General features: G+C 43.7%; 1 protein-coding gene across 6 annotated transcripts in view; it reads left to right on the top strand.

Annotated features, from left to right (window-relative positions):
- LOC115138076 (adhesion G protein-coupled receptor L3-like) overlaps positions 1-26,786 on the top strand; it is a 421,820-nt gene that overhangs the window by 359,912 nt on the left and 35,122 nt on the right. For all 6 annotated transcript variants that reach the window (XM_065025470.1, XM_029674495.2, XM_065025469.1 and 3 more), the window contains 5 exons: positions 1,511-1,687; positions 12,412-12,621; positions 20,556-20,776; positions 25,103-25,169; positions 26,324-26,415. In XM_065025470.1, coding sequence (XP_064881542.1) covers positions 1,511-1,687; positions 12,412-12,621; positions 20,556-20,776; positions 25,103-25,169; positions 26,324-26,415 — 767 coding nt within the window. The remainder of the gene's footprint in view (positions 1-1,510; positions 1,688-12,411; positions 12,622-20,555; positions 20,777-25,102; positions 25,170-26,323; positions 26,416-26,786) is intronic.

Raw genomic sequence — 26,786 nt, 5'->3', positions numbered from 1 at the left:
ATCCGGCTGCGATTGGGAGCCCCATAGGGTGGCGCTAAGTTGGCTCAGCGTCGTCCGGGTTTGGCCGGGGGAGGCCAGCTTGCCTAGTTAAATAAAGGTTAAAAGTTAAATAAGAATTTGTTCTTAAACTGACTTGCCTAGTTAAATAAAGGTTAAATAAAATAATTAATAAAACATGATAAATAGGAATACTTCTCATAGCCCGTTCCCAGATCTATTTGTGCTGTCTTGCCGACTCGTATGTTAAGTATGTCCTGGTCCCAAATCTATTTGTGCCGTTTTGCCGATTACTTGTGGTCATTGTCATACCAAACACCCCCATAGTATTTGGCTATACAGCACCAACAGATCTGGGACCAGGCTATACTACTCTCCGCTCTAGTATTTAGTTCCATCACTATACAATTAATAGCCCTTAGATCAGAGGTTCTGGATCACTTGTCCCAGAGGACTGTGGCTGTCCTCTAGTTATTGTTTCGCTTTCTTGCCTCCGCACTTAATGGACTAATTAAAGTGGTTAATGGGACAGAAGGTCACCTCGTCTGGTTTTTCCAGTCCATGCTGCACTATATCCAACTAGCCATTGGTTGGCTGTGTGGAGGAGAACTCAATCAGACGGGAAATGTATGTCTGGAGAGGATCTGCTGATTATGGATGCTTCTCAAAGGGTATCCTGTTCCCTATACAGTATAGTGCACTACATAGGGAATATGGTGCCATTTGGGACACAGACTATGTTCCACAGTCACAGCTTTAGCAACATTGTGAGAAGCATATTGAGGATTGGGGTTACACACTTGTCTATGGACAATCCCCTCAAACGCACACAGCATTAAGGTGCAATTTGAAGTGGTCAGGCAATATCTAGCTGCAAGAGATGGCAGCTTTCCACATGAGTTCAACTTAAAACCAGACCTATTTCCAGCATTCATATAGGGCATTCATATATTCATATAGGGCATTTGTATGCATTGACACATTTCTCCTCTCACCCCTTTATCTGTATTGAGCTCGAAAGTGACTGTTTTAAAACGGGCCAGCGAGATAGCAGGAGAAGCTAGTCGTTAAGGCTGCCGCCTGACAGAGAGCGGCGGTGGCGGCCATTAAACAGCGGGGCAGTCTATTGTCGCACAGTGAAGGTTAAAGCGAAAGGTCGAAAAACACAATGAAAGGCTGCTCCATCGGCGCTCACCGCCGCCATTAAACTAAAACCAACCGCCACAGTGGGGGGAAACCGGCACCGCCACCGGAAAAGGGAATCAAGGAGCTATTTCCGAGATATTTAGTCTTGAAATGGAGCACTGTAGAGTTATGCTGTTGTGGCACGTCAAGGTTATGGGAGGCTCACCTGAAATGAGCTCCATGCGTTTCTGTTTAACCCAGCCAGAGTGTTGGCTTTTTAGAATGAATCACTCAACCTTCAATCAATGTGTTTGTGTTTTTCCTCCCACTAGCGTCATTGTGCTGCTGGGGCCCGTATGCTAATTGTTATGTGGTTTGTCCCCCACAGCAATCCAAGGAAAGCTTTAACCCCAACTGTTCTTTCTGGAGTTATTCCAAGAGGACCATGACGGGGTACTGGTCGACGCAGGATTGCCGGTTGCTAGGCACCAACCGGACTCACACCACGTGCTCTTGTACCCACCTGACCAACTTTGCCGTCCTTATGGCTCATGTGGAGGTCAAGGTAAGGCCTTTTCCACCATCTCATCCCAATCCATGCTCAGCCATTTTTTGTTTCAGCCCAGATCCAGTACAAGCAATACAAATCCCATGAAACCATACGTTATAGCGTGGCCTTACAGATGGATAGCTCTATTTTGTGACCTTCACAGCAGCACATTCTACAAGAAAGGAAAGAGCCACTATTGAGTGGCGCTGAGTTAAGATCCAAATCTAAGAGCTTTTTTTTGTGCCAAAAGCAGCCTTAGTGTTCAGTGTGTATTCGATGTGGGGACCATTCCCTATTTGGCCTTGTGTGAAGTAGTTGGAGAGTGTGGCCCTTGCAGGAGGAAAATGCATTTGAGGTTTCAAGAGATCTTTGAGGCTTTCATTGAGTCATCCGCGTACCTACTTAGCTTAAAATAATTTTCTATACCTGAATGGTTAGATGTTCCAAACACCCCGATATTCGAAGGTTGATGGATTGAAGGAGAATCCACATCTTTAAAAATAAATCATGTTTTTTTAACTAGGTAAGTCAGTTAAGAACAAATTCTTATTTTCAATGACGGCCTAGGAACAGTAGGGTTAACTGCCTTGTTCAGGGGCAGAACCTCAGATTTCTTTCCTTGTCAGCTGGGGGTTACTGGCCCAACGCTCTAACCACTAGGCTACCTGCCGCTCCTTTTTAACCCTTTACACTCGTGGCCTATGTGGATAGGGCTAAATATGAAAAGCATAAACATGATACTAAAGGAAGAATTTGGACATAATGGGAAGATTTTAATTCATTACCATCTCATTAACGTGAGAGGCCACCCAGGGGTCACGGCATATTTCAGCTGTTCCTAATTTTCAAATGTCTTCTCATTCCCGAACCTCAACCCTTGCAGTTTCCGGGGGGAACAAAGACTCTTATGAAAGAGAGATTTAGCGAAAGGTTGCATTTATTTTGAAAGCGTTAATTTACTTATTGCGTCTTACTGCTCTCTTACATGGGAGATAATATCTGTAAATTCTGTCATTGCTCTGTGGTTGAAAGAGAGAGAGCTAGAGAGTCAAAATATAATAAAATATGTGTGGGACTGTTTGACAGAAGAAAAGAGGTGGGTAGGGAGAGAGGGAAAGGTGGCGGGAGAGAGAGTGAGAGGATATATAATGTGAGATGTGTAGGATTGTCACATGAAAGATTGTCCTGTAGTTTACGCTGTGCGGCGTTGTGAAAGTGGCACTGTTACCGGCGATTCTCAAGGGAGAGAGAGATGGAAGGGATTGTTGGCCAGAAAAGAGAAAGATAACTTCTGTCACTGCAAGTTTGAGGGCCACGCCGCTGAAGGCCCCAAGACCCCCAAGGCTAGCTTTAGTCAGCAAGGAAAGAGGACTCTATAATGCCTGTCCCAGTTGGCCAAAGGCCATATAACCACAGGCCCTTGGACCTCCCTTAGCGACAGTCTGCCCCCACTCCCAGCCAACCAGCCACTCTGGTCCAGAGAGGTTTACCCCCAGTGAGCAGGAGTCACTGTTTGTCACTCAGCCACTTGGCTTGGGGGGAGCTAGTGTGCTCTAGCCTCGGTCTCTAGCCGGGGCCATGAATACAGAGGGAAGCTGTGAAGAATAGGAGTGAAGGAAGCGCTTTGTCATGTGATTCACTGTGTGGAAACCGCTGGATGCTGGTGTTGCATTCAGGGGGAAAGTAGATGGTTCTTACATCCCAATTCCAAAATGTCTGCATTTATCTACTCTATGCTTCTGCTCGGTCGGAAAGGCAGTGTCATCGGAAGACATTTCAAGGAAATGCAGGCATCTTTTGACAAACTGCCAAGGCATTCCAATCCGGAAGCTCCAAGTGAATGGGGGGGGGTGAAAGAAACCCGTTAAATGTCAGTTAACAACAAAAATTCCATCAATTGGGATGTCCGTATTTCGTCTCCAAGGTAACAAAACAATCCTGTAGTCTTGTTTAGCACCATCGCCAGAAGAGATAGTCACGCTGCAATTGCCATCCTCACTTTGAGAAGGAAGAGGCCCACTATCACCGTCATCTTTCATGTTGCTGTAATTTAGCCAGATAGACTGGGTGTTCCAGCAGAAAATAACAATAAGAAATTCGAAGTGCTTTTACGATAATGCACTGTTTGATACGTTGATGGGCTTTGCTGAAAGCGTTGCGGTGTTATCTTATTCACACATTGGTAATCATTTGTAATATGTCTTTATCTTGGACTATGTTGTGGTGGTGCTGAGGCAGTAGTAGTGTTCATGAAGTATTTACAGGACGGAATGGAGTGGTATCAAACACAAGGAAACCATGTGTTTGATGTGTCAATATATTCCGTCCATTCCAGCCATTTCTATGAGCCTGTCCTTCCCAATTAAGGTGCCACCAGCCGCCTGTGATGTATAGTAAATGGCATATAGTACTCCGGAGTTAATACACACTATGCAGTGGTTTCCCAACAGACCGGTTTTCAATCAGAACTCAACCTGAAGCTGACCAAGAGTAAATAACCCATATCAGAAGCATGAACTTAGTGATTTTTCTCAATGCTGTTTCAAGCCATTAATACAACATGGAACAGCTAATGAGGTGCCTTTCAACAATAACTGACCCCACCGTCTCGTGATCATGTTCGCTCAGTACTGTAAATGTATGGATTCAGAATCCACAGGCTTTGGCTCTCTGAGGAATTATGTTTCTATTCAATGGTCACCTTTGTGGTCAATTATCACCTTTCTGAACTGCCAAAGAAGAAGAACAAATATGCATCTTTGCTATTCATAAGGGTTATGGGACCCAGCCCTATGGGGTTCCAGAATACTGCAGTATACCGTGAAATGTCAGTAAACAAAGTTCCACATAGCTTTTTTTTCTTCTTTCTCAAAGTTCATCGTTCCAAGGTTCTTGGCACGTGGTTTGACTCGTTGATACTCTGTGGACTAGCACTTATTGAAGGGTTGTGATGACAAAGTAATCTGTGCTTTGTACATTTTGTCAAGCACGTTTTTAATTTGTACTTTTATTTATACTGGCTGAAGCATTGTCCTCTTTCAAAAAAAGTAAACAGTCCTGAGGGGAGTTGACAGTGTGACTCACTATCAAATCCAGTAGACAAACACCATGCCTGTCAACGACAGGGGATGAGGTAGCTACCATCCAAACAGTAAGGAAGGGATCGTGGACTTTTGTGCACCAACATGATCTAGCTTGATGGCGAAAGCCATCCCATTTGTCAGCTGTTCCTGCCGCCACACTGAAGTACATCAGTCGGCCTCGTACACCAAAATAAACCAAATGGGCTGTGACCAGCCGTGTGTCAGTCAGAGATTATGTCGCTTTTGTGTCTCCTGGAAGGGAAGTGATTGCGAGGGAGTTTCGCGTGAGGATGAGAGTGATTGCTTAAGTGCTCTGTCAAAGTACAGCGTGACGCTGTCTCCTCTTCATACAACTCCCAACTGCTCTCTCATCAAGCATAGAAATAGTATGTTAAAAATGTACAATAATAATTCCAGCTGGAAGTTACTCAGAGAAGATTTGGTTGTGATTTCAATGGAAAGTTCCAATGGCTTTTGAGAATTGCTTCAACCTGTCCTAGCAGGTTGTCATTCCTATCAATATCCAACTTGATATTTTTTTAATATGCGGTTGTCTGATACAACAGAGACATGGTGTCATCTATTTTGATGTTACCTACATGAAATATTTTCGATTCAAAGGCCTTTTTGTTTTCCACACGGTGATGTCATGTGCATTCCAGTTGCCATAGAAAAGATTCATCAAACAAAACAAAGGGATTGGAGTTTAAAAAAAACAAAGTACACCAGTGTTACTAAAGGGCCAACATTTGGAAAGACCTGCTTTAGATGTTCTTCTTAAATACCTTAAATATCATGGCCCAAAATTACACCAAACACCCACCCAGCCAGCTACCCAAGGCAGCAACAGTCTACTCTTTATCGAACCACCCTCCTTTGAATTTAAGCTTTCATTTCCAAGACAGCCCCAGGGTTGTGGGGGCACTGTTTAAATAGCATCTGAAGACCCAGCCGAGACTTAGAAAGATAGACCTGTTGTCCCTCCACCTACAAGCCATTACTTAGGTGCTGAGTGTGTATGCCGCGATTGGCTGGGGGTAATATTGAGCCACCTGTAAGTGGCACCATTCCCTAGGGTCCACCAGTGTATAAATCAATGGCCTCATACATCCGTGTCCTGGTGGGGTGTCTTTATCTGAAATCATGATATGTTCAGCCTGATACGTTCAGGCTTTGAAATGTATAGAGGGAACAGTTATAGTGTGCACAGTTCCCACTATATTAACTAATAACTTATTATAAACTGGGTGGTTCGAGTCCTGAATGCTGATTTGGCTGAAAGCCGTTGTATATTACATTTACATTTAAGTCATTTAGCAGACGCTCTTATCCAGAGCGACTTACAAATTGGTGCATTCACCTTAAGACATCCAGTGGAACAGCCACTTTATTGCATCTAAATCTTTTAAGGGGGTTTACTTTATCCTATCCTAGGTATTCCTGAAAGAGGTGGGGTTTCAGGTGTCTCCGGAAGGTGGTGATTGACTCCGCTGTCCTGGCGTCGTGAGGGAGTTTATATATGTATATCAGACCTTATACCACAGGTATGACAAAACATTTATTTTTACTGTTCTAATTACGTTGGTAACCAGTTTAGAAAAGCAATAAGGCACCTCAGGGGTTTGTGATATACGGCCAATATACCACAGCTAAGCCAAGAACATCCCTTAGCTGTGGTATAGTGGCCATATACCCCTCCTAATTCTAACTTATTTCTTCCATATATCCATCCACATATGTAGCTTTCCATCCGTCTATATCATGACGTGGCAAGTCATCCATGTGCTTTTATTGTACGTTTATTAACTAAAAGTAAAGATGCCGTCGGAAAGATCTACATTCCGACTGTTATCTGGACGCATTCCGCTTTAGAAGGCTCCACCACTGGTAGTACGGTATATCACGGTTATCGTCGCTGTGAATATTGTACGGCTCTATTAGGCACATGCACTGAATGTAAACTCCCTCCTCCTGGCTCTTTAAGATCGTAAATGCTTGCCCGTACGTGAATTCAACGCTCGACACCCCTTGGTAGGGCCTCTGCTACCCTTACCACAACATATTACCACCATATTACCAACATATTACCTTACCACGACGTATTTGATGACTCAAAGCTCTCTCCAGCTCTCTCTCCTTCTCTTTCTCTCCCTGGGCGTCGTCCAGGCAGATTTATTCCATTTAATTGGATTGGCTTCATGCTGCAAGTGGTTCTTTGAGGTATATCAAGGAATGAAGCTCATCTTCTCTCTCTCCCATTGGCCCAGTGGATTTGAGCACGACCAGAGCACAGTAGAGGCACCCCTGCTAGGATGAAGGGTGCAATGGTGATTCATTTGGTATCGTGTGATATCTGATTGGATTGACTTGATTGGAGTGGTCAGGGCATAGGGTGACAGGGAATGCAGTTGACATGTATACACCTCTGCGTTTGACTTCCCATCAACCTGAGGTCCTATTCTGTGCCTTGTGGTAACAGATCAGGGGCAAACCCAATCTCCCAAAGGCATCCAACCAGAATGAAATATATGTGTGCTTAAAGGGTGGAGGGAAGACAAATCGAATCTGCGCAAGGCTCGTACCGCCCCAGTAAGTAACATGTCCTGTGGTATGACTCCTTGGCCTCCCATGACAGACTGAATTTTGGAGCGAATTACGGTCCGCTGGTTTCGGGACCCTCGTTCCCATTCCTGCTGCGGACGCCCGGACGAGCCCCCAGAAAATGGCCTTCATCGAAGTGATAAAGTTGTGGCCGTTGGCACCTTAGCGATCATCCACACTCCCAGAACAAAGAGATGTCACTGCAGTAGATCGATCACACACGTGTGGATGCACCCTACGCCTCCACCTCGTTTTGATTCAGCCCCCCCCCGTCAATGTAAAGATTGTGATGGATAGAGCCTGAAGCCATGGCACAGCTCGCTAGCTCAACTCACCCTAGGCCCCCTTTTCAAAACAGTCTGCATCTGCCACCACCCAGCGCATGAGATGCCTTTGTAGTACGGAGGACCAGAGACAGCCACACACAAACACACACACAGCTCTACGGCACACTGCTCCACAGTCATGTCATCCCCCTGTCTCCCTGATGTATACACAACGGCTCATCAGGCAAGAAAATGTAAAGAGCGCCTCTCCCCAGACTCAGGGTAGCGCGTCGACTGTTATTGTAGAGCAGCCCCTTAATGATCAGCGTCTGTTCTCCCATCTCTCTCCGCTAGTGTTAGCCCATGCTCCGCGCACCTGTTCAACAAGCCTTTGTGTAAAGCATCCCCTACTACAATGGAGGCTATAGAAAATCCCAGCTGGATGCTTTAGCCTCTTACCCTGCCCCCCAGTGGAGATTAATACTGCTGACTCGGGTCGAAGTTTGATTCAGAGGAAGTGCTCATTTGTGTGAAAAAATGTACGCTGTGTTATAGCTGGGTGATGTGTGGAAAAAAATGTCGCAATAATCTGACCCTTTTCTCGTAGATTAGGTTTTGAGGAGGTGCTATAGTCATATTGTGATAAATGTAACTATTTTGCTTGATAACAACAAATGTTTTTAATGTTTTAATGGACAGTGACTTAACATTACCGGCAGGGCTCTAGACATTTTTTATTCCAGTGCCAAGTAAGACAACTGAGATGGTAGCCTCAAATAAATAAATAAATAGTTTTAAACAAACAGCTATTTCATCTAACATATCCAGGAAATGCATGATTGATTAATATTTTGAAGTACAACCTGTCCAAATAGGATCCAGAATTATCCCATTATTGGGGGCGCTCTTCAGAGAATTTGCTGACATCTTTGTGTGTAGGCCTATTGTCCTAATAGGCTGTATTATTCACCACCTGAGGAAGTGGGAGCTCAAAACACTTAGCTAGATTGCTAACTCCAAATATGATAGTGTTGCTCGATAGCCATGTAGGCTAAGTGATTAATCTATCGGTAAATGTAGACTTGTGTCCTATAGCGCTAGGCCTAGACTGCGCCAAAATCACCCTAACTGCATCCTACTCCGGTTGTAAAGTGGTGACATTAACTCAATATTAAGAGGTGAGAAATGCTGTCTTTTCCCCCACAATAGCATTTTGACCTACACTATGCTTGAGCTTCTCAATGAATTTCTCCGTACGCACACTGGGGAGACTGGGTGAGAGTCCACAACCGACTGCGAAACGGGAACAGAGAGATACTTCCATAGCAGGAATCAACCTAATGCAAAGGCTATTGCTGTTGACCAAATAATGGTTTTAGAGCATTCTACGGGAACGTTGAGTAGCAAAATCACAGAAATTTACAGACGGAAGCACAATGCTTCGGTAAGAGGAAGGAAATGTCTGTGTCTGTATTTTTTGGCTTTTTGTCCCAGCTTTAATACTGTGTACTTCCAGTAAAACAAACAGTGACGAGTGTATTCTCTAGCTGTGACTCACTGATATTGTCCTTGAGGACTATTGTGTAAGCACAGGCCTTTGAGATTGCACACACACACATTTTGAGTGATTGAATATCTGCTCTACAAAACTGACATCCTCAGGATCACTCCATGTAAATACAATTTGCTGTCATGTTCATCACAGCTGAAGGCTGTTGAGAAGAAAAACAGTAAATTTTTTTGCCCTTATTTTACCAGGTAAGTTGACTGAGAACACATTCTCATTTGCAGCAACAACCTGGAGAATAGTTACAGGGGAGAGGAAAGGGGATGAATGAGCCTATTGGAAGCTGGGGATGAATAGGTGGCCATGATGGTATGTCAGACAGGGAATTTAGCTGGGACACTGGGGTAACACCCCTAATCTTACGAAAAGTGCCATGGGATCTTTGGTAACCAGAGATTCAGGACACCCGTTTAACGTCCCATCCGAAAGGCGGCACCCTACACTGGGCAATGTCCCCAATTGCTGCTCTGGGACATGTTATTATATTATTCTACTCTCCACTCTCCACACTTTTTTGCCCTCAGAACAGCTTTACATGGTGTCGAAAGCATTCCACAGGGAAGCTGGCCCATGTTGACTCCAATGCTTCCCACAGATGTATCAAGTGGACAGGATGTCTTCTTGATACACACGAGAAACTGTTGAGCGTGAAAAACATAGCAGCATTGCAGTTCTTGACACAAACCGATGTGCCTGGCACCTACTACCAAACCCCATTCAAAGGGACTTAAATATTTTGTCTTGCCCATTCACCCTCTGAATGGCACACATACACAATCCATGTCTCAAGGCAAAAAATCCTTCTTTAACCTGTCTCCTCCCCTTCATTTACACTGATTGAAGTGGATTTAACAAGTGACATCAAAAAGGGATCATAGCTTTCACCTGGATTCACCTGGTCAGTCTGTCATGGAAAGAGCAGGTGTTCTTAATTGTTTGTATACTCAGTGTATATGCTGTACACAAAACAGTCAAATCTAGTTTTTGACTGCACTGGGCCTTTAATAGATTACCCATAGTGCCTTTCACAGCCACCTGTGGCCATTTCCGTAGCTCAATTTGTTAACTAGCCAGAACACACTGGTGACACATTTTCATGCCATTTCCACCTTACCACATGTGGTCCTATCTGTGACAGCTAGGTCATTGTGTGGAGAGGTCGATGGTGACCATCTTGTTTTGAGTTTATTAGTGAACATACATTTGAGTGTCATTTTAGTTATCAGTAACAAGAAAATACCTTTATTCTCAGATGTTAATCAGATTGTCAACACTGCGACAGTCATTTTGGCCAGTTATTTATTTGATTGATTCAATACACAATGTAGTGTAGTTATAATGTTACAACACAGATACCCTCAATAATTACACTACCGGTCAAAAGTTTTAGAACACCATTCAAGGGTTTTTATTTATTTTTACTATTTTCTACATTGTAAAATAATAGTGAAGACATTTAACACACATGGAATCATGTAAACTAAGCAACAACAAAAAAACGTCCTCTCACTGTCAACTGCATTTATTTTCAGCAAAATTAACATGTGTAAATATTTGTATGAACATAACAAGATTCAACAACTGAGACATGAACTGAATAAGTTCCACAGACATGTGACTAACAGAAATGTAATAATGTGTCCCTGAACAAAGGCGGGAGGGGTCAAAAGTAACAGTCAATATTTGGTGTGGTCACCAGCTGCATTAAGTACTGCAGTGCATCTTCTCCTCATGGACTGCACCAGATTTGCCAGTTCTGACTATGAGATGTTACCCTCTTCAACCAAGGCACCTGCAAGTGCCCAGACATTTCTGGGGGGAATGGCACTCTCACCCGCCGATCCAACAGATCCCAGACATGCTCAATGGGATTGAGATCCGGGCTCTTCACTGGCCATGGCAGAACACTGATATTCCTGTCTTGCACAGCGACGATGTTGCCAGTGATGTCTGGTGAGGACCTGCCTTTACAACAGGCCTACAAGCCCTCAGTCCAGCCTCTCTCAGCCTATTGTGGACAGTCTGAGCACTGATGGAGGGATTGTGCGTTCCTGGTGTAACTCAGGCAGTTGTTGTTGCCATCCTGTACCTGTCTCGCAGGTGTGATGTTCGGATGTACCGATCCCGTGCAGGTGTTGTTGCACGTGGTCTGCCACTGCGAGGACGATCAGCTATCCGTTCTGTCTCCCTGTAGCGTAGTCTCAGGCAATTCACAGTATGGACGTTTCAATTTATTGCCCTGGCCACATCTGCAGTTAAACAAATCAAAATATATTTTAAATTTGAGATTCTTCAAATAGCCACCCTTTGCCTTGACAGCTTTGCACACTTGGAATTCTCTCAACCAGCTTCACCTGGAATGCTTATCCAACAGTCTTGAAGGAGTTCCCACATATGCTGAGCACTTGTTGGCTGGTTTTTCTGAGGCTGGTCACTCTAATGAACTTATTCTCTGCATCTGAGGTAACTCTGTGTCTTCCTTTCCTGGGGCAGTCCTCATGAGAGCCAGTTTCATCATTGTGCTTGATGGTTTTTGCGACTGCACTTGAAGAAATGTTCTAAGTTCTTGGAATTTTCCGTGTTGACTAATCTTCCTGCCTTAAAGTAATGATGGACTGTCGTTTCTCTTTGCGTATTTGAGCTATTCTTGCCATAATATGGACTTGGTATTTTACCAAATTTGACCAAATCTTCTGTACACCACCCCTACCTCGTTTCAGCCAACCTATTGGCTGAAACGCATTAAAAAGGGAAGAAATTAACTTTTAAGAAGGCACTCCAGGTGACTACCTCAAGCTGGTTGAGAGTATGCCAAGAGTGTGCAAAGCTGTCAAGGCAAAGGGTTGCTATTTGAAGAAACTCAAATATAAAATAGATGTTGATTTGTATGACACTTTTTTTGGTTACTATATGGTCCCATATGTGTTATTTCCTAGTTTTTCCTAGTTTTCTTCACTATTATTCTACAACGTAGAAAAAAGAAAAAAAAGAAAGAAAGAAAACCCTTGAATGAGTAGGTGTTCTAAAACTGTTGACGGGTAGAATATATTAAATTATGTTAATCTCATCTGGGGTTTTTAGTTGTGAGCGACAGTTGCGCCTATTCCTTCCTAATGTTCATCCGTTTTTTTGCTTGCGCCTCGTCCTCATGTTGGTGGAGCGTCTTCTACTCCTATCCAGTAATCTCATGTAATGCATTTCCTTATTTGTACCCTTTCCCAGAATACAGACCCAGTCCATGACATGCTGTTGGACGTCATCACATGGGTTGGCATCCTGCTCTCTCTGGTCTGCCTGCTCATCAGCCTGTTCACCTTTTGCTTCTTCCGGGGCCTCCAGAGCGACCGCAACACCATCCACAAGAACCTCTGCATCAGCCTCTTCATAGCAGAGTCCCTCTTCCTGGTGGGGATCAACCGAGCTGACCAACCGGTAAGAACATTCCCAAGCCGGACGATTGATGCAAAAAGACACAGCCCACTCAATGGTTTTCAATGAGAGCAGGATGTTAGTGGATCGCCTAGGGTTGTGTCTCTTTGTCTCTCTGAAATGTTGGGGAGATTTCTACTTTTGAGCAAGTCTGGGGGACTTCATCTCAAGAGTCTAAAGTTGCTCCCAATCCTTGTCTGGTCTTCCTTTTCTGCACTAAACTGAAAAGTGAAAGCAACGAGTCAGAAGTCTGTTTGGGATTTAAGTCTGATGTTTTATCTATCACCTGTCTCCCAAATCAGTTCTCTGATAAAGGAAAGGAGGAGAGGGAGCCAAATGAAACTATTGAAATGCATCCAGGGTGTCAGATCCTGTCCTTTTTGGGCCAGTGCCCATGTGTTTTCATTTCAACCTGGAACTTATTAGATCCATTAGTGTTACTGATCAGCTTGAGAGGCTACACACCTGGTTCATCCGGTCTGAATCAGACATGGCTCTGTTCTCTGTATATACGCTCACCACGTTATCATACCATCATTATCACTAAGGCCCACCTGCAGTAACTAAGGATTTGATCGAGTGGTTCCACAGGTAACAGCTAGATACAGTAGATACAGGTCCAATGCAGCTGTTTTTATCACATAATCAAATCCTTTCTGGGTAACATTTACTTACCTTACTGTGATTTGTTTCAATTAAAATGGTTGTAAACAGACAAAAAATACACTACGTTTACAAAAGTATGTGGACACCCCATCATATGAGTTGGTTCGGATATTTCATCCACACCAGTTGTTGACAGGTGTATACAATTGAGCACAAAGCCATGTGATCTCCATAGACAAACATTGGCAGTAGAGTGGCCTTACCGAAGAGCTCAGTGACTTTCAATGTGGCACCGTCATAGGATGCCACCTTTTCAACAAGTCAGTCTGTCACATTTCTGCCCTGCTAGAGCTCCCCTGGTCAACTGTTGTATGTGCTGTTATTGTGAAGTGGAAACATCTAGGAGCAACAACGTCACAGCCGCGAAGTGGTAGGCCACACGAGCTCACAGAACGGGACCGCTGAGTGCTGAAGCACACAATGCGTAAAAATGGTCTGTCCTCGTGTGCAACACTCACTATCGAGTTCCAAACTGCCTCTGGAAGCAACGTCAACACAAGAACTGTTTGTCGGGAGCTTCATGAAATGGGTTTCTGAGGCCGAGCAGCCGTATGCAAGCCTAAGATCACCATGCGCAATGCCAAGCGTCGGCTGGAGAGGTGTAAAGCTCACCGCCATTGGACTCTGGAGCAGTGGAAACGCTTTCTCTGGACTGATGAAGTGCACTTACATTTACATTTACATTTACATTTAAGTCATTTAGCAGACGCTCTTATCCAGAGCGACAAATTGGTGCATTCACCTTATGACATCCAGTGGAGCAGCCACTTTACAATAGTGCATCTAAATCTTTTAAGGGGGGTGAGAAGGATTACTTTATCCTATCCTAGGTATTCCTTAAAGAGGTGGGGTTTCAGGTGTCTCCGGAAGGTGGTGATTGACTCCGCTGTCCTGGCGTCGTGAGGGAGTTTGTTCCACCATTGGGGGGCCAGAGCAGCGAACAGTTTTGACTGGGCTGAGCGGGAACTGTACTTCCTCAGTGGTAGGGAGGCGAGCAGGCCAGAGGTGGATGAACGCAGTGCCCTTGTTTGGGTGTAGGGCCTGATCAGAGCCTGGAGGTACTGAGGTGCCGTTCCCCTCACAGCTCCGTAGGCAAGCACCATGGTCTTGTAGCGGATGCGAGCTTCAACTGGAAGCCAGTGGAGAGAGCGGAGGAGCGGGGTGACGTGAGAGAACTTGGGAAGGTTGGGAAGGTTCACCATCTGGCAGTCCGACGGATGAATCTGAGTTTGGCAGATGCCTGCCCCAATGCATAGTGCCTGCTGTAAAGTTTGGTGGATGAGGAATAATGGTCTGGGGCTGTTTTTCATGTTTCAGGCTAGGCCCCTTAGTTCCAGTGAAGGGAAATCTTAATGCTACAGCATATAATGACATTCTAGACAATTATGTGCTTCCAACTTTGTGGCAAAAGTTTGGGGAAGGCCCTTTCCTGTTTCAGCATGACAATGCCCCTGTGCACAAAGCACAAAGCAAGGTCCATATAGAAAGGAAATGGTTTGTCGAGATCTGTGTGGAAGAAATTGACTGGCCTGCGCAAAACCCTGACCTCAACCCCATCGAACACCTTTGGGATGAATTGGAACGCCTAATCGCCCAACATCAGTGCCCGACCTCACTAATGCTCGCTCTGGTGACAGAATGGAAGCAAGCCCCTGCAGCAATGTCCCAACATCTAATGGAATGCCTTCCCAGAAGAGTGGAAGGCTTTCAAAGGGGGGACCAACTCCATATTAATGCCCTTCATTTTGGAATGAGACATTTGACAAGCATGTGTCTGCATACATTTGGTCATGTAGTGTAGCTTATTAGCAAAGAGCAATTTCTCAAGCAAGAATGTTGCTAGAACTGTCTTGGAGGGGGAAACTGAAACTCACTGTTATTGGCAGAGAGGTTTGGAATGTTTTCTTATTGGTCTATTAGCTCATTTTCCGCATAGTGATGTTTCGCCCGGCAGGCCAAAACTGAAAGGGCATTATCATAATTCTCACACTTATTCCAACCTCAAAGTGTGGTAATATATAAAACACTGGAAAATCATATTTCTGACTACACTGGACCTTTAACCAGGTTTAATTTTTCATTCCTTACAGTGAAACTTTTGCTTCAAAGTTAATCAGTTCACACAAAAATCCTGGTCAAACACTAAAAAGGTTAGTACTCAACAAACATGGGCTAAGCCAAGAATTTAGTAAATGAGAAAAATCCATCAGACTTGAACCTTAACCCTATTGAATCGTTATGCTCACATCTTCCTATTACAGTATAATCTGATCAGTTAAATTGTTTTTATTTCGCTGTCCTGACTTTAAGCAGTACTTTATGCCTGGATCTTGTTAAAAAAAGATGTCTGGTACTTAAGCATTCAGTGTGAGCTTCACTACAGCTCTCATCTCTTGACGACCAGTTACACTCGAAAAGGCAATTCAGCAGTCCACTGGAACATCAAGGTTTTAGTGTACACTTACTAGGGCATCTGGGTTTTTTGAAGGGCGAAAAGATGAAGAACAAGACATGTTGTACAATGGATATAAATTCTGTCTGCTATCTTAATTGGAATAAGTGAACGTTGCAAACGGTTGAGTGTGTTTCCTCTCAAACAAATATAATGGCCGTTCTTAGTCTGTTCTAATTTAGACACCTCAAGTGAACATGAGAACATAGCCTAGGCTATATATTTGAAATTATTCTGTTTTGAAGCTGTATGTAACCATGGTTATGAGTAGCACAGTACATCATGTTCCTCAACTTGTTTTTGGAATTTATACAACAGGTGGGTCTAATCCTGAATGCTTATTTGGTTAAAACCGCATTCCAGATGGTGTCTATTCCACAAGTTACCACCGGCTGTGACATTGAAATGTTTGACGTGCAATCCACTGCAATCCACTGTCATCAGCCCAACCAGACAATTTATAAACTTGAAATCCAAGCATCTAGACATTGTCTCCCATTTCTTTTAGACGAGCAATTGGTTTTCAACAGCGTAGATTTGTACAGACCTTGCCGTCTGTCTCTCTGACATTTGCAACATTGTTTCAGTATTGAACTTCGATCTCCAGCTGTACCATAGCAATGAACGTGTTGGGGTCAGGAGTCGGGATGAGACAGACACGCACGCAGCTTTTCTCAGCCAGTCAATCATGAATCAGCATCATTTTTATGGATCTATACAAAGAAATGTCAATAGAACAGTTAAAATGAAACAGAGTGAAGCTAGTTTGAAGTGATTGTTTTAGCTGTGTTGTTGGCTAGCTCCTCTGAACAACAGTGTCCTGATGCGAGAGCACATTTTCCAGGCCAGCCGAAATCGTGCCTCATTAGCTCATTGTTATGAATGTATCCAAATAAATGTCACTAGAAAACGGCTACTTTTCTGTTATTCTGGCTGCACCGTGACTGTTTTTGCTGTAGTTTTGCTAACTCGCAAGCAAAGGATAAGAACGTCGCCAACTTGTATGGCAATGGAACATTTAGAACGAACGACTGGGTCGCGTCCATAGATAGAGAACAAAAAGACTGAACGACTTGGTCACGTCTCTGGCAACCAAACCGATAGAACAAACGACCAGCCGACTTGGGTGGCAACCACAGATTTGTGTCGGGAACTATATATTGTGGAAAGATAACATAATATGAATACATTTGTCAAAATACCTTTTTTTAATGAAAATATGTAAATCATTATTTGAATAGGTTGGTAACCTGTTGCATAAAAGTGATAATGCTCTCGAAACCGGTGTTTGGAGGATATACAGTGTCGTCGGAAAGCATTCCGACCTCAACTTTTTTCTCATTTTGTTACGTTACCGCCTTATTCTGAAATGGAGTAAATAAAAAAAAATCCTCAGCAATCTACACACAATACCTCATAATGACAAATTCACACATACCTTATTTGCATAAGTGTTCAGACCCTTTGCTATGAGACTCAAAATTGAGCTCAGGTGCATCCTGTGTCCATTGATCATCCTTGAGATGTTTCTACAACTTAATTGGAGTCCACCTGTCAAAATGCAATTGTTTTGACATGATATATACACTACCAGTCAAAAGTTTTAGAACACCTACTCATTCAAGGATTTGTCTTTATTTTTTACTATTTTCTACATTAGAATAGAATAATAATGAAGACCTCAAAGCTATGAAATAACACATATGGAGTCATGTAATAACCAAAAAAGTGTTATGCAAATCAAAATGGTGGAACAAACTCCCTCACGACGCCAGGACAGCGGAGTCAATCACCACCTTCCGGAGACACCTGAAACCCCACCTCTTTCAGGAATACCTAGGATAGGATAAAGTAATCCTTCTCACCCCCCTTAAAAGATTTAGATGCACTATTGTAAAGTGGCTGTTCCACTGGATGTCTTAAGGTGAACGCACCAATTTGTAAGTCGCTCTGGATAAGAGCGTCTGCTAAATGACTTAAATGTAAATGTAAAATATATTTTATATTTGACATTCTTCAAAGTAGCCACCCTTTGCCTTGACGATGGGGGGGCGGCAGGGTAGCCTTGTGTTTAGAGCGTTAGACTAGTAACCGAAAGGTTGCAAGTTCAAATACCCGAGCTGACAAGGTGGAAATCTGTCGTTCTGCCCCTGAACAGGCAGTTAGCCATCATTGAAAATAAGAATTTGTTCTTAACTGACTTGCCTAGTTAAATAAAGGTAAAAAAAATACATTTAAAAAATGATAGCTTTGCACTCTATTGGCATTCTTTATGAGGTAGTCACCTGGAATGCATTTCAATTAACAGGTGTGCCTTTTTTAATTTGTGGAATTTATTTCCATCTTACTGCTTTTGAGCCAGTCAGTTGTGATGTGACAAGGTAGGGGTGGTATACAGAAGATATCCCTATTTGGTAAAAGACCAAGTCCATATTACGGCAATAACAGCTCAAATGAGCAAAGAGAAGTGACAGTCTATCAATAATTTAAGACACGAAGGTCAGTCAATCCGGAAAATTTCAAGAACTTTGAAAGTTTCTTCATGTGCAGTCGCAAAAACCATCAAGTGCTACGATGAAACTGTCTCTCATGAGGACCGCCACAGGAAAGGAAGACCCAGAGTTACCTCTGCTGCAGAGGATACATTCATTAGAGTTAACTGCACCTCAGATTGCAGCCCAAATAAATGCTTCAGAGAATTCAAGTAACAGACACATCTCAACATCAACTGTTCAGAGGAGACTGCATGAATCAGGCTTTTATGGTTGAATTGCTGCAAAGAAACCACTACTAAAAGACACCAATAAGAAGAAGAGACTTGCTTAGGCCAAGAAACAGGAGCAATGGACATTAGACCATTGAAAATCTGTCCTTTGGTCTGAGTCTTTGTGAGATGCAGAGTAGGTGAACGGATGATCTCCGCATGTGTGGTTCCCACAGTGAAGCATGGAGGAGGAGGTGTGATGGTGTGGGAGTGCTATGATGGTGACACTGTCAATGATTTATTTAGAATTCAAGGCACATTTAACCAGTATGTCTACCACAGCATTCTGCAGCGATACGTCATCCCATCTGGTTTGCACTTAGTGGGACTATAAACATTTTTTCCCAACAGGACAATGACCCCACACCCCTCCAGGCTGTGTAAGGGCTATTTGACCAAGAAGCAGAGTGATGGTGCTGCATCAGATGACCTGGCCTCCACAATCACCTGACCTCAACCCAATTGAGATGGTTTCGGATGAGTTGGAACGCAGAGAGGCGGAAGGCAGTGAATAAGAGCTCAGCATATTTAGGAACTCCTTCAATACTGTTGAAAAAACATTCCAGGTGAAGCTGATTGAGAGAATGCCAAGAGTGTGCAAAGCTGTCATCAAGGCAAAGGGTGGCTACTTTGAAGAATCTCAAATATTTCTTGATTTGTTTAACACTTTTTTTGAGTGTTATTTCATAGTTTTGATAGTTATTCTACAATGTAGAAAGTAGTAAAAATAAAGAAAAACCCTTTAATGAGTAGGTGTCTAAACGTGTGTGTGTGTGTGTGTGTGTGTATATATGTATATGTGTGTGTGTGTATATATATATATATATATGTGTGTGTGTATATATATATATATACACATGCAATGATAATTAACACCATGGGATATCTATAGCCAACACTGACTCTGCCCTCATCTAGACCTTTCTAAGCATCTCTCCCAAATACTCCTTCAGCCAGTTCCTCCCCAGTCCCCCTGGTTCTCCCAGTTCCACCCTGTTACTTCACCTGACACAGCTCAAGCTCCTGTGTTTCTATCAAATGACCACACACACACGCTCCCCCCGCCCTCTCCCTTTTCCCCCCTTTCCACCACCCGCCACTGCACTAAACCTCCCGTCATGATGTAGAGCAGTAGACTGATCTCTAAATGCTGCTGATAATCTGGATTAGGCCATCACTGTTTTTAATGACTGTCGCTGGCTGTCGTAGGTATCTGGTACTAGTTCTGCACTAAGGGCAAAGTCATTATCAACAGGGTGCAGTAGGGAGGGTGGTGAGAGGAGTTAGAGGAGCAGTGAAAGGGTGTGTGTGTGTGTGTGTGAGGTACGCAATGTAAAGTCTGTTCCACAATTAGTGCATTGACAGGCACAGAAAGACACACACCTGCTCTCATAAACGTGGACCCTGCTGAACGATGGACATTTGCAGGCTGTGCTTTTGCCCTCTACTCTTCCCTTTTCATAAGATGTGATGGTCTTGATTCACTGGGCAATTTAAAGATCACTCCTCCTCACTGCGGTGATGGCCACTGAACCTGAGAGTCATTTAATTGAAACCAATTTCAATGACCGTTGAACAAATTACCTCGCGTATGACCAATTGCTCCAATAATCGGATCAATTACAGTCGTTGCAAGTACACTGTGTGTGTGTGTGTGTGTGTGTGTGTGTGTGTGTGTGTGTGTGTGTGTGTGTGTGTGAGTGTGCGCGCACGCGGGTGTGCATGCACAGTGTTGGCGCTCCTGTCCATTCCAGTTGGTGATATCATGCCATTTTTCATTTGAAGCATGGAGCAACTCTCGCTCATTTGAAAAGTCATTAGTTCCTTGTTTATTTATGTCTACTACCTTGTCAAATGCACGAGACTGACGTTTCACGCCCTAAAGGGCTTTTGAATAATATAAAATAAATGTTTTAATAATAGGAATAAAATCATGAGAGAGTAACACCTGTCGTCCGTATTGTTCTTGGAAATCTTAGCTGCACATCGACACGTTTTCTGTCTGATTTTAAGCCAATGACCTTTGACCTGTACTGTCTCCTCTCCCCTCCTCAGATTGCCTGTGCTGTGTTCGCTGCCCTGCTCCACTTCTTCTTCCTGGCTGCCTTCACCTGGATGTTCCTGGAGGGTGTGCAGCTCTACATTATGCTGGTGGAGGTGTTCGAGAGTGAGCACTCGCGCAAACGCTACTTCTACCTGGTGGGCTACGGCGTGCCCGCGCTCGTTGTGGCTGTGTCGGCCGCCGTCGACTACCGGAGCTACGGCACGGATCGAGTGTGAGTATTTACCGGAACTCGAACCACTGCTTTAGAACCCCATTTTTAGAACCTCGCTGTAGGGAACCCTGTCGTTAGAACCATGCCATGCCCACCATTAACCCATTAACTACTATGGTCTAGATTCTAAAGCAGTGTTGCTTAAACCTCTCAGCAAGCACCATGTGTTCCTCTATTTGATATTTTCCAGTACACCTCATTCAAACTAATCAGCAAGCCCTTGATTCGTCAAATCGGGTGTGCTAGGGTTCGAATTGAACAAATGTGTGAAACGACAGGGGGTCTTGGGACCTGTTTGGGAAACACTTCTAGACAAGCTCTTACTTGGAGGCAAGGCTGCTGGTGGCATAGCCAATATGGTCCTGTGTGGCTCAATTGGTAGAGCATGGCGCTTGCAATGCAAAGGATCGTGGGTTTGATTCCTGCTGGCACCAACCATATGAAAAACGTATGTTTCTTTGGATAATAGTGTCTACTAAGTGGCATGTATTATACTATAATAACATATACTTTTTTAATTCAAAAAGTTTTTAAAAATTAAATAATGGCTTGTTCAAAGAAGTCATCTGTACGACTAGCACCATCTTATGATACACAAAGCCAGGCTTGGCCATATCTGAACTAGTCAATATGGTTGTGATAGGTTCAGTAATGTTATTCTGGGCATTTGTTTGTTTAACGGCTGTCGAGACGTAGTTCCATTCTGCTGTGCCATTCTTTTTTTTCTTTTCTTTTTGAGAAATTGTTATTCATTTTAAGATCAGGTCCTGTATTCATAATGTGTCTCAGAGTAGGAGTGCTGGTCTAGGATGCATTGCTTGCTCTTTGGTGTTTTAGGCTGAGTTTCTGTATAAACACTTTTACTGATGCAAAAATGGCTACTCTGAGACTCTTTATGAATATGTTCCCAGATGAGGGGTTTCCTGAACGTGTGACCTGAAATAGAAACATCTTGTAGATGTAAATATAACAAGGGCACAGAGTTGTTCCTCGTCACGTCACCTAGACAAGAAAAACGCCTGTCCTGACACTACATTTGATTTGCACATTTAGTTAGTCAGTTTACTTCTCACACATTCCCACAGCCATACTGATTCGGCTGACTCATTTTGAGCAAAAACAATTTGTGGTAGTCGTTAGCCTCCAACGATATATATTTGGCATTGCTGCAATAACTAATGCTCCTCATCACCCCTTAATAATGAGTAGCGTTTTCTGCTCATTATAACCTGAGCGGTTATTCTCAAACAGGACTTCTGCTGACTTGACAAAATGTTTTAACAGTGGAAAATGCAAGCTCAAACGCTTGCCGTAGCCATGTGAATGTCAAGCCGTTGTGGTTAGCGTCTGTAGCGTTCACATGACTCCCAATTATCTGAGGGAACAATAGATGGAGAGATTGGGGAGGGGGGGTGGGGAGGAAGAGCTAGACGGAGACGAAGAGAGAAAGGTAGACGGCGAGACGGCAGTCTTCATTGGTTCTTCTGTTTCCCTGCAGAAGATGCTCGAGATGCTCATTTGATTTGCTCTCGCGCTTCTCTCTGAAACATGAACCAGCCGTCCTAACAATGACACGGAGACACCGTTCCTCTTTCACTAAATCTGTAGCCCATCCAAAAAATATAAACCAGCATCAGCAGTTTGCTCATGAGATGTTTCATCAAACATGTCATACTGGACATGTTCAAGTGCGCTTGTACACACCACATACACACACACACACACACACACACCACACGCACATATACCATGTTATACCATAAGAAGATGAACTCACTTCATATTCACAAATCACAACATTGCAACCAAAATAGGCACATTTCACCATAAATAGCTCACATTTCACCATAAATCCTTTACTTGGTCATTTGTCTGACATTAATAATGACAGTTTGTTCAAACTTTAAGGGCCACTCTATCCATTTTGCAATAGACAAACTGCATTTCAACAACTTGGCGTACCTGGAGCCCATCATGAGAGAGAAGTCGTCACGCGTGACTTAGTCTCTTTCAGTTGTCTTTTCTCGGTAGCGCTTTTCTCTCCCCCCTCTACAAATGTCTCTTTGAGCTCAACTAATGTGTCACGTTGCTGTGAATCAGTTTCACCGACGAGAGTACCCAACACTAGACGTTGGGAGAGAAAGCGCTACTCTGTCTTATTGGGGAACCTAGGTCCCAGGTTTCTATTCCCTTAGCTTCTTTACCAAGTGGATTCTGAGGAGATGGCCACCAATACAGCTTCAGCCTGACCCAAGCGAAAATAGATAGACTCAAAAGGCAACAGATAATTCTGTTATGACTGGACAGGACAGCGGGCAGGGAGGCTTGCTGGTTCACACACTAAGGCAGAAATGACAGCCATTGCCTTTTAAATAAATCTGCTTTTCTGTGATCAGACGTGGTAAAAAAAAAAAAAGAATCAATTTAGCGTTCAGCAGAATTTACATTGACTACTTGTGTGTGTTTACATCATCTCTTGACCAGGGGGAGAAGTATCAAGTCCCAGTAATACAAAATGAACACCCACTGGCACCCTATTCCCTATATAGTGCACTACCTTTGACCAGGGCCCATAGGGCTCACACGGTGCCATTTGGAATGCATGCATTATTTTCTGTCTCGGTATATTCTGTTTATATATATTTTGACTTTTATCAAGGCATCTGGTTGTGATCGAGCATGTTAGGGTGTGAAGTATTAGTAAAAACCCGGCCAAGGCTTTTGAGCTTTTCATTTCAAGTCTAATAACGCTACCGACACTTTATATCGTTGAAAAATTCCATTAGGGCCATGCCGTGTGAAAATGTCCATGAAATGAATGTAAGAAAAATGAATCTCTTTTCAGGATTTCTTGAACACTCACTATAGTAGTCTGGGATATGAGGTGACAAGTTATAATTAAATCTTGAGTTGCATTGTCGGGTTTCCTCCCTGTGTTCGAGTATGGCCTGCGCTGTCCGAAGCTAAGTGCGCACTCCTCTTCACACTTCAATCTGCCTTAAAATGCTATTGAATTACGGCTAATTCGCTGCCACTTCCATTTTGCCTCTTTGTCATCCAAATGACAACAGAGTAGGAAACTGTAATTTCCGATGGCCAAAAATGGAGGTCTATCGCGCGGCGCCCGGAGATTAAACTATTAATAATTTAGCCGGAAGGTCATGAATCAACTTCATTTTTGTCGTTCGCCTTCCCAGTATCACCTTCATCCCACATCTGCTCCTATGCGCTCTCATATCTGGGCCCGTTCGCTTTCAATCAACCAACTAGAGTCTAGTAACTGCCACGGAGAAGTCAAGCAAGCTCACGGTGTTGCATTGTTAATATGGTAATGTGACCGTGAGAGTGGTTCATTGGTTAACACGACGAGGCTGGACAGTTCATCTGTCTCTATGGCGCTTTTCACACTGCCGAGCTGAGGCGAGTTGTTCTGAGCTGGCCTGGTAAGACATCCACTTTAGTTGCTGGAACTGTGCTCGAAAGGAAAATGTGATAAGAAAATGTATGTGAGTTAGCAAAGTATGGTTTGGGTTGGCACAATAGTGTGAAAATGGTATTAGTGGCTGTATGGTTGAAGTCCATTAAATTTAAAGTCAGTCAAATCAGGAGGTGTTTTGGGAATGGAATTAAATTAAGGGAATGGAATTCCATTAAGAAGTTCAGAATTTCCTATTATTTTCTGTGCAAACGTTTCAAAGCATCAATTCTGTGCTACTATTCTATTCCTTATATGGAATGAACCTCTAACCCAATGAACATACCAGCTGCACACAGGATCATTTTTAGAGAAGTAGGGGGAAGTTGACGCTGATCCTGATGTAGTTGAGCTTTTTCCTCCACTAACGGTTAAGGTTAGGATTGGGTACCTTAGCAGACGGTCTTATCCAGGGTGACTTACAGGAGTAATTAGGGTTGAGTGCCTTGCTCAAGGGCACATCGACAGATTTTTCACCTAGTCGGCTCTGGGGTTCAAACCAGTGAACCGTTGTTTACTGGCCCGGCACTCTTAACCACAAGGCTACTTCGGGGAAACTTCAGCCCGGAGCCACATTAGAGTTTTGTCCTTTTGATAACACTGTTGTGACCATCACAGCCAATAAGAAGTTATGACACTGAAACCACCCAAATCCTCCCTCCAAACCCTCATGTAACGGTCATAACTCTCCTACCCCCTTGCGGGCACTGTGTTTGAAGTGCTCATTTCTCTTTGTCACTCCAGCCTCCACGTTGATGTATGTCCTGTGCGTTTCTCTCATCTCGCTCTTTTCTCTCCTCTATCTTCTCTCGCCCTTTCTCTCTCTCTCCTGTCTCGTTCCTCCCCTCCAGGTGCTGGCTTCGATTGGACACCTACTTCATTTGGAGCTTCATAGGACCGGCAACCTTGATAATTATGGTAAGCGTCCCTACTTTCCCACTACCATACTATCTCATTAACCCTACTTAGCACCTCAGGGCACCACTTAAATGGTCCAGAGAGAGCTTAACATCCACTTTCCACTGTAATATAAGCCACTGCTGGTCAGGTGTCATGGCGAGAAATGGATGAGGATGTGAATTGTGAATTATTCCGGTTAGTCGCTTTTTCCGCACAACTGACAGAGATGTCTTTGGCGAGGGAGAGAGGAGAGACGAACACTGCTCAGTATTCAGTCTCGGAGTGATCCCGTTCCACGATAATGATTGATTTTCGCCCAGAACTTCCGCCTGGAATCATACGCCATCTAGGCTGCTACTTTGTACCTTGAGGCACAGAGATAGGACACAGACTCAGTAACATGCACACACAAGCAGACACTCATAAACCGCATAAGCATATACTGGGGAAAAATACAAGGACTCCGTCTGGAAGCGTTGTCCCTCTAGGAGGTCGGGGGGGGGTTCAAACTGCGGCTCAGTTAGCTGAATGTCACTTCCCTAGCACAGTGTAGTACGAGTTAGCTTTCAAATGGGTGTCTTTTTGAGGGGCAATACCATCTTGAGATAGCTGTACCTCTGGTCCACAATGACATCTGAGCTTTTAGCTGATTCATGTTTGAGGCATAAAAAATGATAACAGCAACAATTCTGATGCTCCATACTACTATTTGGTTGCTCTATTGGGCTATACTTGTGGTATTTCTACCGAACCTATATGTTCAGTTCTGTTTGACATTATTTGACTCCTGATGAGAGCAGTTTGGAGAACTGCAAACAGTCTTAAATCTATCAGTCTCAAATGTAGTTTGCTTCCTATGGTTAACTGCATGTTTAGTACATTCATTTTGGACAGACTCCAGCCATTGCATTGATCAGGAGCCAACTAGTTCAACTTCATTGTCAAGTACAACATGGCACTTCTATATGTGGCAGTTATACTGTAATACAATTTTCATATCATTTTGTGCTCTACTTGGCAAAGTGGGTTAACCACATCGTGTTTCGACACAACATACTCAACTCAAAACAATGTCTCCCCGGTTTAAAAAATGTATGAAAGCATCAACACCAACAAACACACAAACTCCATTTCAGCTGTGCTCCCTCCTCTCTTTCGTCCATCTCTCCCAGCTCAACGTGATATTCCTGGGCATCGCGCTGTACAAGATGTTCCACCACACCGCCATCCTCAAACCCGACTCGGGTTGCCTCGACAACATCAAGTAAGTCCCTCGTCCTCTCAGGCATTGAGACCTTCCAGACATGACATTAGTACATGGGAGTTAGTACATTGGTATATGACAGAACAGTTTCTGATGGCTCGGTGTGTTCGAGGAGGGTTTCCCAAACTATGTCCCGGGGCCCCCCCTTGGTGCACGTTTGTTTTTTCCCCTAGCACTACACCACTGATCCAAATCATCAAAAATGGATGATGAGTTGGTTATTTGAATCCGCTGTGTAGACCTAGGGCAAAAAAAACAAATGTGCACCCGACGGGGGACCGACATATTGAGAGAGTTCCCTCCCCGCTTCGTGCCATTCGCTTCCGTTTTAAGAACCATTTTGCAACCGAATCAGTTGGACGAATACACCA

This window comes from Oncorhynchus nerka, linkage group LG12 (genome assembly GCF_034236695.1).
Source record: "Oncorhynchus nerka isolate Pitt River linkage group LG12, Oner_Uvic_2.0, whole genome shotgun sequence".
Taxonomy (NCBI): domain Eukaryota; kingdom Metazoa; phylum Chordata; class Actinopteri; order Salmoniformes; family Salmonidae; genus Oncorhynchus; species Oncorhynchus nerka.
The sequence above is the reverse complement of the archived record's forward strand: the minus strand, read 5'-3'. Positions and strand labels throughout refer to the sequence as shown.